Consider the following 15,692-nt stretch of genomic DNA (forward strand, 5'->3'; position numbering starts at 1 on the left):
TTCATGGTCTCTTAATCAACACAAAATGCTTCCTAAACTTCAGGCCAATATCAAATTAGTGCAACAAGAATTGTTGAAGAAAAAACTGCCACAGAAGGTTTTACTTTCCTGCCACAAACATGGATGCCCTTGAATTACAAAATTATTAGTATTATAGTAGTATTAGTAGGATGGCATATTGGTATTATTCTTTACATTCAGTAGTTCATATGAGCCCTGGCCAAAACTAAGCACGTACAAGCATATAGTAAACAGGCAGGTCCTTAGCTATGTGTAGATTGTCATAGTTCCATGGAATCAATGGAGCTATGACAAACTTATACCCGCTGAAAATCTGCCCATGAGCCTTGAATACTTTGTTTCAAAGCATAACGTCTTTCCCAAGCTTTTAGATAATAAGGTCTTCAGGGCATGGACTGTCATCTATGTTTGTACAGCCCCAAGCACAATAAGGGCCTGCTCTGGTTGATGGCTGTAGGTGCTACTGCAAGATAAATAATAAATAGGAACTGCCCTCATTTGAAACAGACAACTCCTATTGTCCCTGCCTGTTGCACTTTCCCCCAAGCATAGACATCGCTTGCTTGGAATATCTGTTCATCTATCAGTCTAACAAGAATTCCGGCATCTGTTCAGTAGCATAGCTGCAGATAACCAATCAGCAGAGTATTAGCCCCACTTCAACATTAGGAAAGTCATTTGGGCCTAATCAGGAATTAATGGACAGTGCTTTGTAGTAATTTAATTTTCACAATAAACCTAATGAGCAATTTAATACAAATGTTGAAAGAAATTAGCTACTGTTGTCTGAACTAGTTTTCAGAGCAAGCAGCCAAGGGACTGAAAGCACACAGCCTCTTCTAGTTATTTTACTGTGAACTGGAGCAGCAGTGGCATATTTATATCGTTAATAATGCTAACTGCATCTTTAATTAGCAATTTCATAGTTAGCACGTAATGATGAGGTGGTCTCCAGGAGGCTTCCTTAGTAAAATTAACCAAAAGTTAGTGCCAGTTTCTCCAGTGTTCCTTTGTGCATTCTCCTCAGCTATACTCATTCTTAATCAATCACAGATACAATGAAACTGCAAAGGGAGAATTGACAGAGCTAATGAACAGCTGCTTCTCCCAAGATATCTAAGTGTATCTCATTAGTAAAGGTTGCTTGCAGACTTTTCTTTGCAGCACATATACTGGGGCTACCTAATATCTGTGTCTTTTGGTTGCTTTGTTTAGGAGTTTCTACAGTATTTTCATATGAAAGAAAAAGAAAAAAGGGGGTTTGATTATTAAAGTATCTTCCTTTTTGTGAAACTTCATCTTACCATTTTAAAGGGTATGAAGCTATGTTTCTGACATGCAGTACTGAACAGTAAAACAGTTCACATGCTGGCACCATATGGGACAGCTGGCATGCCTTTCTCCAAAGATAGTCCACTGGGGAGGCAAAGAGTGATCTTATCACCAGATAGATTTAGAAGTGCATTAGTGGAGTGAGGGTAAGCGGGTTAGAACCAGCAGTGTGAACTCAACCAGCTCTGAAACCTCATCCACAAATTCTAATTCAGCTCTTCTTAGGTGGGGGGGGGGGCACTGTTGGAACCCAAACATCCATGAGCTCATAACATAGCAAAGGAGATTTAAGTCATTGTAGATGTTTGTGGCACAAATGTGAACACTAACAGATTTGCATAAAATTGGATGAAAATAAAGTTCATATATGTTTGTTTATGTAGACAAACTAACTTTAGCTTGGAGAAGGCAGGAAATAAGACACCACACATACGATGAAAGCAATGCTGCAGTTTCATTAATTATAACACAAACATAACCAAGGAAGGACCTCAAAGAGTCCCTTGCTAACAAGTAACCAGCAGGGCAAGTCCAGTGCCTTACATTGGGCTCCATATCTGCATGGCAATTTGATAATCATTAGTATGAGGCTACACCTACTCTTCCACTCCCCACATCAAGACAATCCAAGATCAAGATTGAGGTGGTTTCTAGATCTCTCTTGCTCTTTCCTCATGTGAGGGATGAGTTCTAGATAAGAGGTGCCATTCTCTGCACTAGATATGAAATCCTCCACTCCCCCAGTAATGCAGAGAAAGACTTCTAGGTAGATGCCACGTAGCCAACTCTGGGACTGGGACGGCACACTGGCTACCTACTACCTTCCTTAACCTGCACTGGATACCTGCAAAAAGTTGTGACAATTAATCAAATCTCTCAAAGAATCCTATGTCAGATCTCCTGTGTGCTCTGAGGAAGATGAGAAACCTACACCAACTGTGCCATTTCTTCAATGAACGAAAAATCCTTCATAACATCACCAGGACGCTGGGGGAACCAAGGGGCAAACAAGAAATCTAGCAGCAACTGACAAATCACAGCAATTAGCCAAGAGAAACTCAAGAGGGGAAGGGTGGGCAACAAATGAGAACCTAAATACTCAGGTCGAGTCTTTTAAGGTCACCTCCCCCTTCACCTCAATGGAGGGTACCATTTTGAAGGCCATTGGTGTGGTGAAGAAAATTTGCTCAAGACCCATCCACCAAGAGGGATATCATGGATAAAGAAAGGGGCGCCTCAATCCACACACACACACACACACACACACACACACACTCACTCACCAGGACCCACAAGAGGGCCTATTCCCTGCTTGTCAAAGCCCAATTCCCACCCACCCATGAATGGGAAGAGGGCTGCAATTTCAGCAGGATTTATGCAGAATCATACTAAGAAGAGATGGAAAAGACCTATTGGTTACACTAATTCATGTACCTTGTAAATGATGTGCTGATGTATTAGGGCCTGATTCCTTAATGTGCTGTTCAGTCTTTGTAGTGCTGAGTTCCTTGAACTCCCAAGGGCTTCATTAGCAGAATGGGAGCATTCATCACCCTGGCTGATGTCCTCAGCCTTTTTCAGAACCAGGCTGTTATTCAGATAGTTCTTTGAAATGTGTGTTTAAACCAGGAGTTTATCCAATTTACATAATATAGGTACATACAATATATCATTTAATGTATTGTGTAAATGTTACCATAAATGAGAATGCACAGATTTGTTAAGGCATTCATGAATTCAATTCACTGTGATTTGTGTGATCGTTATTTGTGAGCACCAGATATTCATGTAGATAAACCTCTACAGCTTGACAAATTCATATCATATACATGTTTTTTTATCCATTATTTGCTCTTCATTATTGCCTGTTCTCACATTAAAGAGTTTCAGTTATCTGTTTAGGAAGCAGAAAGTATACAGTGTGACCACCCAAACACAATGAATAGAAAACAGTCAAAGGGATCAAAGCAGTTTGCAAACAGCCCACAATCTGCTAAATTCAGTGAATGCTTTTGAATAATTAATAATTTACAACTAATGGGACTGGTTTGCAAATAATTCATAAACAAAAAGCAGCCAAAATAAATCAAATATTTGGTTCAATGAATACTATTTGACTTGCTCTATTATGAACTTGGCTACCACTAATTTACACAAACTACTCTCACTGAAAAAGCAGTATTTTATATTGCTTTCTGCTCATCAGGTAGTACAGACAACATTTACAAAGCCAAGTCATGTATAAGTTGAACAACAAAACATATCAATACAAATACAAATGGTACAATGTCCTAAGCATTTTCTGAAATCCTAAATATTATATTTCACGCATTCAAACTGTGCCTATTGACAGCAGTTGTTCACATTGAGGTAAGGTCTCTAACAGCGGAATTTACATGGATTTAATGAGTTTATGCTTTTCTATAGATGCAAAAGATATTTGAGAAACTTCCAGGATTCAAAGAAATTCATGTGTTAGGATTTAGGTAAGTAAGAAAACAAGACTCATTCTATTTACTGCTAGGATTCCCTCCCCATCACCAAAAGGACTATTACAAGCAATTTTGTTGTAGAAAGTATGTGGTTATAAACATAAACTAGCTTTTGTAATAAGAATGGAGACCAGGATAGACAAATACTTCCAAATGAGATTGAGACCTTCAGATTATTAAAAAAAGAGAAGGAAAAAGAATTTCTGATTCCTTCTGGAAAACAGAAATGCTATTTCAAGGACCCATTAATATGCACATCACCTGCCATCTGTTTATTTGCCAGCAGTCTTGTGTTAACATATCTCAAACTACTTAAGGAAGGAAAAGGGTTCTGGGAGTGTGCCTGTCTCTTCAGACTATTGTTTTGTGCATTAATCATGTGCCCCTTATAGCTCACAGAAAAATGTCTCAGCAACAGAAGGTTACAGCAGGAAAGGTAATTAGGCTGTTACTAGAGAGGGTTCTGTATCAGGCAGGGCAGTTACTGGAAGCCATTCTATTGTACTGAGTACCTTTATGATATTTTCATACAATCTGTGATTTTTTTTGCAATAGGTTTGTTCCACCCTATCCAAAGAGTATCACTTGTTTTTTTAGTACAATCTTGAATTTCTAAACTTCCACGTACATTTACTATTACTGCAAGCTGTCTTGTAGCTTATTAATAAAGAATCTGCAGTTTTAAAGTTCAATTGTCTCTCGATCATCAACAATCTGTAGCTCATACCATAAAAATATAAACATGCACACTTACCTCCCCCCCCCCCCAATTTACAAATGTTAATAAAAACTACAAAATAATTTGCGAGGTGGGGATCAAATGCAAAGGCCAGAACTTGGTCTCCCAACCTAGGTCTGGAATCCTGAAGTTCATACAGGTCCTTCCTCTATCAGCACCTCCCCCAGACTAATTTCCTTCGAGTAACACCTTTTAATACTTTGAAGAATGTTCCCATCATACCCATTCTTACAGAGTTACTCACTCGTTTCTAGTTTTCCTCTCTACAGAATTACTGGAAAAGAAAAGGCAAAACAGAATTGAAGTAAATTGTTAAACTTTTTGATAGACAAAAAAAAATGAAAAGAAACAGTGGTTATGGCAGAACAGTCAGGAAAAAATATTCAGCACCTTATCAAAATTACCTTAGTTTGGCCAGGGAATTATTTTATCTTACAAAGAAGGGCAACCAATATAAAGATGCCTGGGGTCCAACAGGCACTCTTCTGACACATTCGCAATCTGTTCTGTTGCTACAGTGAGACTCATGGTCTGCAGCAACAGGACTTGAGAATCTGTTCAGAATTAGGAAGTTTGTTTGCTTTTTTGGATCATATGTGATTTTGGCTTCCATGCACTAATGATTTTTCTAGCTTCAGCATGTAAATTGAATGTCATCAAGGTGATTTTATTTTTAATCTTTACAGAAGCGAAGACATTTCTGTTCATTTTCAGTGTGCCACTTTGCAGCATTTTATGTGAAGTCAGTTGAATGAAGCAGGAATAAAAATTGAGGGGACACTATCCTAAGTATGCACAAGCTTTTGCTAAAAAGCATGCTGCTGCATCAATTAAACTGCAGAAGAGACTAATTTTAAGCAGATGTGTTATATTACAAGGGAACTTTATCATAGCAAACTCAGTTACAGAGAATCTCCTGCTATTTAAAACTTCTCCTGAGGCCTCACCCTACTTCTAATGAATGCCAAAGGGGCACATCTCCTGTGGGTAGAGACCAAAGCTCAAGTTATGGTGAAGAATCCTAGGCAGCAAGTTATGTTAATGGAGATGCTGCTTTAGACTTGGCCTTTGCTCTCTTCAATCTTCATGGAAATAGAGTACAGGTTGAAGATTCTGCCTGCATTAAAGTTGAGATGCTTTAAGAGATTTAACTGCTTCACACTTCTCTGCTGCCTCAGGGACAGTGGTCACCATTAAAAAGTCAGCATTTAATAAAAATGACTGCCATGTAAGACACGACTAAATTTTCCTGTACCTAGAATAAGAAATCACTGTAGTAAGTGTTAGTCCTTTCATTCTACCAGGTATACTACCTACACAGTGCCAACATTCCATGCTGGCATTCCCATGGAATTCTGGCATTTCTCGAGGTCCCACACCTGTTCTTCTGTAGCACAGAAGCTGCAGAAAGGATCCACAGCAAAAGGGTTAAAAAAGTTATATAAGCTTTACACCGAGTACACTCCAATGAGGCCTGATTCTATCATGCAATTTCCTGACAATTTTAATTTCTATCATGCAATTTTGGAAAACTGCTCACTATTTATGTACTAATTAATTTTTCTGTGCAAAAAAAGTCACTGTACATTGTACACAGAGAATGTACACTATTTCTTATGTGTAGGGTGTTTTGCCATTTTTGACAGGCCAAGTCTTGTTCGACTTAGCTAACTGGCCCTCAAGAGTATATAGAACCCCAGACAGAGGAAGCCAAAGTACTTTAGGGAAGGGGAGGGGTTACGCTCATTCAAGCACCTTTCCCTACAGAGAAAGTTAGACCTTCCCCAAATTGTTATTCAGCAAATCACATACAGTCTTTCCAAATAGTGAGCACATGTCAATATTGTGTTAAAATGTGCTTTCATTTTTAAAAATTTATTGTTTATTATTTCCTGCTGAAGAACATTCCACTGAGCCAGCTAAATGCCCCCAATGCTCCACCCTGCCATTTAAAGACCAAATCTGACAGGCACTAAGCACCAACATTTTACACTGAGGCCTGGTCCACATTAATGAGGTAAATCGATCTAAGTTACGCTAGTTAAGTTACTTAAGATACATAACTTAAGTCACGTAGCTTAGATCGATTTACAGCAGTGTCTACACCAGGCCCTAAATCGATGCCTGCTGCATCGATCACAGCAGCGCCGATTTAGCCCGTGGCCTCAAGTAACCTGAGATCAGTACCTGTCCTGGTATCTTATTCTCAGTCAGTAGGGGCTGGTAGGGTTGAGAAGCCAGCATATTCACCAGTTTGGAAGAGTTAGGGAGTACATTGGACCACTTAGTAGTGATATCACCTCGTGAGAATTAGAGATCAGCTCTGATTTGCTCCACTAGGGTTTCCCCGCTCATTCATCCTTGACTGACAAGAAAATTGTTTTGTGGGGTCTGCAGCAGAGGTTGCTGCTCTGTTGGGTACAGGGGTGGGTGGGTGGGTGGGTGTGGGTGTCAGCTTAAAGGCTCCATTATGGCTGGACTAGAGGATTCATCGGGGAAACAAGAACAACGGAGTGTTATGTCTGTCATTAAATTATAGAATGTCAACATAAGACATGTTCTTCAGAACTGTACATGGTAGGTAATTAATAGGTCAGGTTACTTCTGAGGCTTAGATTTGGATAGCAGCCAGTCACAGGCTCGGTCCCAGCTTCTCTGTAGTAATGAACTCCACTGGGGAGGTGCAGATTAGGAACGACGGCACCACAAATTGTGTCATTTGTAAGGGACTGGGAGTTCAAATCTTTGTGCAATAGAGTACAGTAAAATTCCTGCTCACACACTCAGACAGAGCAGAAAGATGCCCATCATTTGGAGGGGAAAATGTGTAAAGATGGACAGCATGCTGACATTTTTCACATTGAAATAAAGATGACAAAGGATAGGTAAAAGATAAATTGTCCTGCGATAAATGTGATATATGACTGCCTGGCTTAACAGTTTACATGGATCTTTTCTTTCTCTTTTGCAATCCATTATCATGTCCTATCTTGTGTGATGAAATGAAGCCGGAATATGGAAAAAGATGGGTAATTCAGCTGCATTTTTAAAAAAATAAATGTAGTGAATAATTTGATAAAACACTTTATTTATTAATGTGGCAAAGTGAATTAATTTGTCTTTTGTTCAGATACAGAATCTGTGGTAAACAAGAAGCATGGCTTCCACTTGCATTTTAAAGGCTCATTTAATCAAAGTGTAACATCCTATCTGTGAAGAGGGACAAAAATCCTTTAGACTAAATAACTCTACTGGATAAGCAACATAACATTGATTTGAACAGTTAAAGATACCTCTATCCAACATAAGGTTTAAGTAGAAAATGGGAAAATGTCATACTTTAAATTATGTTTAAAGGAGTATTTTTGGCATGACAGCTGCTTGCTAGTTCTGTTTCCACATACACAGTCCCTTCAGTAAGTACGTAGGATTAATTTGCTACTTCAGTTCCCAGTTGAAACAGAAGTTGAACAAAAAAGGCCAGCTATATCTCTGAGAATGATTTGATAAGAGGCAAACTGGCTCTCGTACTTAACTGGTAATATAATATAGAATGTAGAATATTTTCTTACAGCTTAAGAATGCTGCTGGAGAATAAGATTTATTATTTACATCTGATTTACAACAAAAATGGCCTACTCCTTTTACTGGATTTTTGCCATGTAGTATAAATGTAAATTCATAGCACATCCCAGATAAGAGGCCAATTCCTCTCCCTTCAGTTATTCATCATTGTGGAAAGCTGTTTCACAATTTCTGTTTTTAGAATTAATGTTTGTTACTTGTGTAAAAAAACCTGTGTACTTACTGCTTATGAAAAGTGACAGATTAATAGTCCTGCAGATCACATCTTCTGTTTAGCTATTGAACAGGAACAATACTGCAGCAATACTGCAAGTTTCTCCACGATAGCCCAATCTACATGACTCACCCATGACCTGGAAGAACTAACTTAAATTGTGAAAAGCTACTTTTGTTTTCCATGCATATTAAGTCCTTAGCTGCTCTTCTAAGACGGCTAACAATATTACCTATTGGGATGGGAGTTTGGGAATCTCGCCACTATAAACTGAAATGAGTTCACCAACTCATTTCACATAGGCTATTGTAGTCAACAGATGGTTATGACTTTTTGTCACTGCCAGCATGGGTTTATGACTGTATTTGAGCTAATGACCTAGGAGTGAAAGACTTAATATTCTATTACCAATCCCACGAGCCATGCAGTTCACCAGTTAAGCTTTAATTGGATTATATTTGCCAATTCTTACATTTTCTTTGAACAATGGATTTTTTTGGTTAATAAATCCAGTGTTTCTGTGCATGGAATTTTTAAATTTAATTTTTTTTTATTTTTAAAATCTCAGTACTGGAAAAAGTAATTTGGAGGTAACAACTCAGTTAGATAGATAATTAGGTTAGAAGTATAATTACATTACTTTTATAGAACAATTTTGGCATATTGGGGGCTATAAGAATCCTTTTTAAAATGTTTGCTTGGCATATAACTGATTTTGTTGTAGCTGATCATTGCATTCTTGCACTGCAGGTCAAGCAGCACTGTAGCACGGTACGTTGTGAATTTTGAGAGAGACAGCTCAGAAGTAAAAGGCACTGGGGATGATATCTCAACTATTGGCTCCAATAAAGTTGAAAATGAAAAAAGCCCTCTTAGTACAAAGGAAGAGGAGGAGATACCAGGAATTAAATTCACAGTAACAGACCTTCAGCAGCTGGTTGCCATGGCACTACAGGAAGACCAGTCCTTGATAATGGACCTTGGAACACTTCAGTTTACCAATGGTCAGTACATATAGGCTGATAAGTGCATACATCTAAATCTCTCTCTTGTTAATTTATGAGAATCATAGAATATCAGGGTTGGAAGGGACCTCAGGAGGTCATCTAGTCCAACCCCCCGCTCAAAGCAGGACCAATTCCCAACTAAATCATACCAGCCAGGGCTTTGTCAAGCCTGACCTTAAAAACCTCCAAGGAAAGAGATTCCACCACCTCCCTAGGTAACCCATTCCACTGCTTCACCACCCTTGTAGTGAAAAAGTTTTTCCTAATATCCAATATGAGGTTTAAATAAGATTTTTTCCCCTTCCCTTCCAGCTTATTTCCATTTGGTATAATTAACCTGTTAGGATGTGAACTGCAAGGCTTCTAAAGGGTTCATGGGTCTAAATGAAGTGTGCCAAAACGAAATTCCTTTATTGATTTAAAAATAGTCTAAACTATCGATAAAAATTGTCATGGAAAATTTCTTGAAAATAGAAAATTTTAATAATGTCAACCAATTTTTAAAATATTACATTTTATTTTTTTTTAAATATGGCCGCCTTTGACAACCAAAAACACCCCCTTTTTGTGAAATATTTCAACCAGTAACTCCACTGAGAACTGTGGGGTACAAACCCAAGAAAGCACTAGATTTAGAATTACAATGGTGTGGACGTAGGGCAACCCTGCGGTTATTCATTACACAAGTCAGCATGGCTCATGTGGATACATTGAATAGTTTGTGCTTAAACTGGTTTTAACCAATAGGAATTTTCTACAGACATATCTCATTTCCACTGACTATGTAATGCATAATACTGAGTACTGCAAATAAATTTCTGCTTTACTTCCTATAGTAACTTAAAAATAAAATTTACCTCTCATTCTCATTAACTCTAATTTTTAAAAGTATTTCAGATGAATCATTTTGTTTCCATCAGTTTTTATCTCTATTATAGAGGTTATGCACTTTGATCAGCATTCAGTGTGCCATTATCTTCAATATGCAGCTTTATTGAAAAACATACCTGGCCGTTTGTTTTGTTTTGCAGAAGCTATTAAACCATCTAGTGACTCAGACAATGATATCAAATCAGTGGTCACCATTGCTCCAGCAGGCACTGAGTCGGTAAGCTAATTCTGCTTCTCTCTCTCTCAAAGGGAAACTGAAATAATCTAAAATTCCCCCCCACACACAAACTGATGCTAAAAATAAATAGAATCCTTATAATAAATGCAGCCAGTATGAGTAGTATGTGTTATTTTGCAAAAGCAAAAAGTAATTGATTGCAGTATTAACATGTGGAAGACATTGCCTGGTTTCCTCTGACATTTATAGGAATTACAAGTTATTTGGGGAACCATCGTCTAAACTATACATCTCAGTGAGTGAGATAGAACAACGCTCATGGTGTAATACAATGTGACCTTTGCTCAATTGATTTTAAAGCAATGGACTTATATATTTTATTTAGGATCACGTTCACATATAACAAGCATCGGTCCATATTTCATAACTATATAATTGAGCCAATGGTTGCAAAACTTTGTGGCTACATTGTATCAGACTCTCTACTAATGAAAGCTACACCCTGTAAATGTTCTCTGAATTTGATTTTCAGGATGATGGTTTGAGTGCTGAACTCCCACTAGGTTACCCTAGTCCAGCAACGGTGGAGCAGACAGGAGACGATTTGATTAGTGAATATACCACTGGAAGCACTATGCTAAGTGGAGATATCAGTGCCCCTGAAAATTTTATTTCATCTAAACCTGCATTTCCTGCCAAACCCTCAAGCGAATGGGCTAAAGAACAAGAATCAGAATCTTTAAAGGAAACTGAAGACATGAACATTATTATTGACCACCAAAGCTCTACAGTGCCTTTCAGTACTCTGGATAGCACCGATGGCCCTTTAAAATCAGAGGATTCTGATTTACCTCCTCCAGCAGATGAGTCAGCCAGCAATGATTTAAGCACAAGGGAATCTGAAGTCCCAGCTGAGCAGGTTGTCACACGGGCAGCTTATACTACACCACCTAACTTTCTGCAACCCAGTGATCAGAAGAGTGAAGCTGAAAGGAAGAAAGAGCAGACCGTTAGCACAGATCTGGGAGTCAGCCAGGAAAATCTATCTGGACAAGGTAGGTTATAAAACATCTATACATGAAGAGAAATAAGAGACACCCAGCTATTGTGCCACATCTACAATTTAGTAAGTAGACTAAATATTTGCTTAAATTTACATTTTGAGTTGCAGCTGAATGAATATTCTTACAGCATCAAGAGTGAAAATATGAGTTAGAATTTTTTGACATCCACTCTGAGCAAACGTGTTTTTTTAGGTTGACTTCAGGGTTAGTAAAGCAAGTAAAAACCACAAGTACTTAAGGGTGAGGTGGGATTTATATAGGGGATTAGGGTAGGATTTCACAAACCCAAGGAAATCAAAGAAATGCCAAATAAAATCCCAGACCAACCATAAATAAGAACAATTCCAGTATTCAAAAATGGAGATTAAATTACCCACATAAACTACAGGCACCTCAGGCTGAAGTCTGTAAAAAGTACAACAACAGAATTTATCCCAAAATAGGACCACCACAAGCACCTAGTACAATGGGGTCCTGGGCCCGGACTAGGGCTCCTGGGCACTACAACAATACAAATAAATAATAATTTGAAAGAGTATGGATTTTCTAATAATCTGATTGAGGATTCCAAGGTTTTAAAAAACAACTCCTTTTCTTTACAGGTTTCAGAGCAGCAGCCATGTTAGTCTGTATCTGCAAAAAGAACAGGAGTACTTGTGGCACCTTAGAGACTAAAATTTATTTGAGCATAACCTTTTGTGGGCTAAAACCCACTTCATCCGATGCATGCAGTGGAAAATACAGTAAGAAGATATATATATACACAGAGGACATGAAACAATGGGTGTTACCATACACACTGTAAGGAGAGTGATCAGTTAAGGTGGGCTATTACCAGCAGGAGAGAAAAAAAAAACTGTGTAGTGGTAATCAAAATGGCCCATTTCCAGCAGTTGACAAGAAGGTGTGAGGAACTGTAGGGGCGGGGGGAAATAAACATGGGGAAATAGTTTTACTTTGTGTAATGACCTATCCACTCCCAGTCTTTATTCAAGCCTAATTTAATGGTGTCAAGTTTGCAAATTAATTCCAATTCAGCAGTCTCTCGTTGGAATCTGTTTTTGAAGGGTTTTTTTCGTTGTAAATAGCTCACCTTAACTGATCACTCTCCTTACAGTGTGTATGGTAACACCCATTGTTTCATGTTCTCTGTGTGTGTGTGTGTGTGTGTGTGTATATCTTCCTACTGTATTTTCCACTGCATGCATCCAATGAAGTGGGTTTTAGCCCACGAAAACTTATGCTCAAATAAATGTGTTAGTCTCTAAGGTGCCACAAGTACTCCTGTTCCTTTTCTTTAGTCATCTATTCCATTCTCTCTGTTTGGTAATTTGATTTACAGAACTCTGATGCATGAGAGTATGCAGAAGTCCACAGGATCTTCTGTAATCTCTTTAAGTTCAGAAAAGGGCAACTAAAATGATTAGGGGTTTGGAACGGGTCCCATATGAGGAGAGATTAAAGAGGCTAGGACTTTTCAGCTTGGAAAAGAGAAGACTTGGGGGGGATATGATAGAGGTATATAAAATCATGAGTGGTGTGGAGAAAGTGAATAAGGAAAAGTTATTTACTTGTTCCCATAATATAAGAACTATGGGCCAAATGAAATTAATGGGCAGCAGGTTTAAAACAAATAAAAGGAAGTTCTTCACACAGCGCACAGTCAACCTGTAGAACTTGCCTGAAGAGGTTGTGAAGGCTAGGACTATAACAGCGTTTAAAAGAGAACTGGATAAATTCCTGGAGGTTAAGTCCATTAATGGCTATTAGCCAGGATGGGTAAGGAATGGTGTCCCTAGCCTCTGTTTGTCAGAGGGTGGAGATGGAGGGCAGGAGAGAGACCACTTGATCATTACCTGTTAGGTTCACTCCCTCTGGCGCGCCTGACATTGGCCACTGTCGGTAGACAGGATACTGGGCTGGATGACCCAGTATGGCTGTTCTTATGTTCTTATATGATATTCTCTATGAATAAGCAATACAAATCTACAGAGAAAAAAAATACATATGGTGTGAAATTCTGGCTCCATATTAATACCAAAACTCCCATTAACTTGAACCAACCCAGTATTTCATCTGTGGAGTCTGAAATAATGCATGAACAAAATTCCGAGGAGCACAGTAGCATCCAGTCAGTATTCTAGAGCACCATATACAGTGCAACCCCTATTTTACATACTAATTGAGGATTGAAGAATTCATAAAATCAAAAAGTTTATAAAACTGAACAACTCAGTTACAGTAGGTACAGTGCATAAGTCACAGTACGAGGCACTGTATCGCTTTCTTCTCGTCCTTCAAATCACTGCAAAGTAATTTCCAGTGCATTGAAGGCACCAGAATATGAAGAGACGTCAAGTTGTTCTTCATTGACCTCACTTTTGTTAAGTGATTTTTTTTTTCTGTTGGGAAAAATGGTTTGTATAATTGGTCATTTGTAAGATCGGTGCTGGTAAAATCAAGGTTCTGCTGCATGCATTTCTAAAACAGATGACTACAAATAAGAGATAAGCGTGGCACTATAATTTCTTCCCTGTTTCTTCCCCTCTTTGTCTCCAAATAAAACCAAACAGCCTACCCAGTTTGCCAGTGAGCAAAGAGGCTCCTGCCCTCACTGCTAGCCAACCAGTCAGCGTCTGAGCCCAGAATATAGCTTTCTTGGCTTTTTTTAGCCAACCATCCCCTACTGCTTCCAGGATGACCCTGGGGCAAGTACTAGCAGCAGTAGGAGGCAGGGGAAGGAGCAAGCCAGGGATCAGTGAAATAGATCAATACTGTCTCCATTCAGGAGAACCATCCTGGCCCCCCCATAGCACCATTTACAAGCCTCAAAAAAAGCCTTGGATAGCTGGGAGCCCTGAAAGGTTAAAAATCTCTCCAAGTTAGACAGTTCCTGAGGGTGAAACCTTCCAGCAGCCACTGTTGAGCATGGAGAGGTAATTAAGTGAATGAAGATATGTGCAGCTATGGCAAATTAAAGTGGGTCACCCAAATTTATGATCTGGAACCAGCACCCAACATGGGATTGGTCTTTCAACAATATTCTCAAGTGTTTTGTCCAGTACCATTTCAAATAGCTCTCTCTGGAGCTAGAGGGACCCAGGGGCTGCTAGGGGGACCCAGGAGCTGAAATCAATGCCTTTCCCCAGCGCTTGCAAATTCTGTAAGCACAACAGAAAAGGCATTTTTAAACTGACTCCATCATACATAGTGCTTGAATAAAGCAACAGAGGGTCCTGTGGCACCTTTAAGACTAACAGAAGTACTGGGAGCATAAGCTTTCGTGGGTAAGAACCTCAGTTCTTCAGATGCAAGTCTTGCATCTGAAGAACTGAGGTTCTTACCCACAAAAGCTTATGCTCCCAATACTTCTGTTAGTCTTAAAGGTGCCACAGGACCCTCTGTTGCTTTTTACAGATTCAGACTAACACGGCGACCCCTCTGATACAGTGCTTGAATAGGCAGTCTGATCTCCCAATGATCTTCTAAGACTCCTTCTTTGTATTTTGTTACATTCTGGTTGGTAGGTAATGTTAGGATTTGCACCACATATATGGTGTGATGTTTGTCAGAGGAACGTTTCTGGGACAAATGGATCTACCATGTGTGTGTAAATGTAGTTGTGGACAGCGTTTCTATATTTGTACCTCTGGTAAGTATGGTCAATTTAAATTTATATCTAAGGTTCAGAGTACTCAGTGCTCTACAGCAGTGGTTCTCAACCAGGGGTTCGAGGCCCCCTGGGAGGCCATGAGCAGGTTTCAGGGGGTCCACCAAGCAGGGCCAGTGTTAGACTTGCTGGGGCCCGGGGCAGAAAGCCGAAGCCCCACCACATGGGGCTGAAGTCCAGGGCCCTGAGCCCCACCACTCAAGGCTGAAGCCAAATTTAGCTTTGAGGGGTCCCCTATGGCATGGGGTCCCAGGCAACTGCCCTGCTTGCTAGCCCCTAATGCCGGCTTTGGCTTTTATATGCAGAAAACCAGTTGTTGTGGCACAAGTAGGCTGTGGAGTTTTTATAGCATGTTGGGTGGGCCTCCGAAAGAAAAAAGTTGAGAATCCCTGCTGTCATGAATATAAGGGGAAGGGTAGCAACCTTTATGCATCCTTGGCAGCTGTACTGAATTGCTTTACCTGTAAAGGGTTAAGCAGTTCAAATAACATAGCTGGCA

The 15,692-nt window shown here is 39.3% G+C and overlaps 1 protein-coding gene across 1 annotated transcript in view; it reads left to right on the plus strand.

Annotated features, from left to right (window-relative positions):
• Window positions 1-15,692, plus strand: part of IMPG1 (interphotoreceptor matrix proteoglycan 1) — a 90,996-nt gene that overhangs the window by 33,782 nt on the left and 41,522 nt on the right. Inside the window, exons 8-12 of the mRNA XM_026652971.2 lie at window positions 3,781-3,839; window positions 7,593-7,613; window positions 9,134-9,387; window positions 10,422-10,498; window positions 10,992-11,514. Of these exons, the coding sequence (XP_026508756.1) occupies window positions 3,781-3,839; window positions 7,593-7,613; window positions 9,134-9,387; window positions 10,422-10,498; window positions 10,992-11,514 (934 nt within the window). The remainder of the gene's footprint in view (window positions 1-3,780; window positions 3,840-7,592; window positions 7,614-9,133; window positions 9,388-10,421; window positions 10,499-10,991; window positions 11,515-15,692) is intronic.

This window comes from Terrapene carolina, unplaced genomic scaffold (genome assembly GCF_002925995.2).
Source record: "Terrapene carolina triunguis isolate 2854851 unplaced genomic scaffold, T_m_triunguis-2.0 Scaffold42, whole genome shotgun sequence".
NCBI classification, from domain to species: domain Eukaryota; kingdom Metazoa; phylum Chordata; order Testudines; family Emydidae; genus Terrapene; species Terrapene triunguis.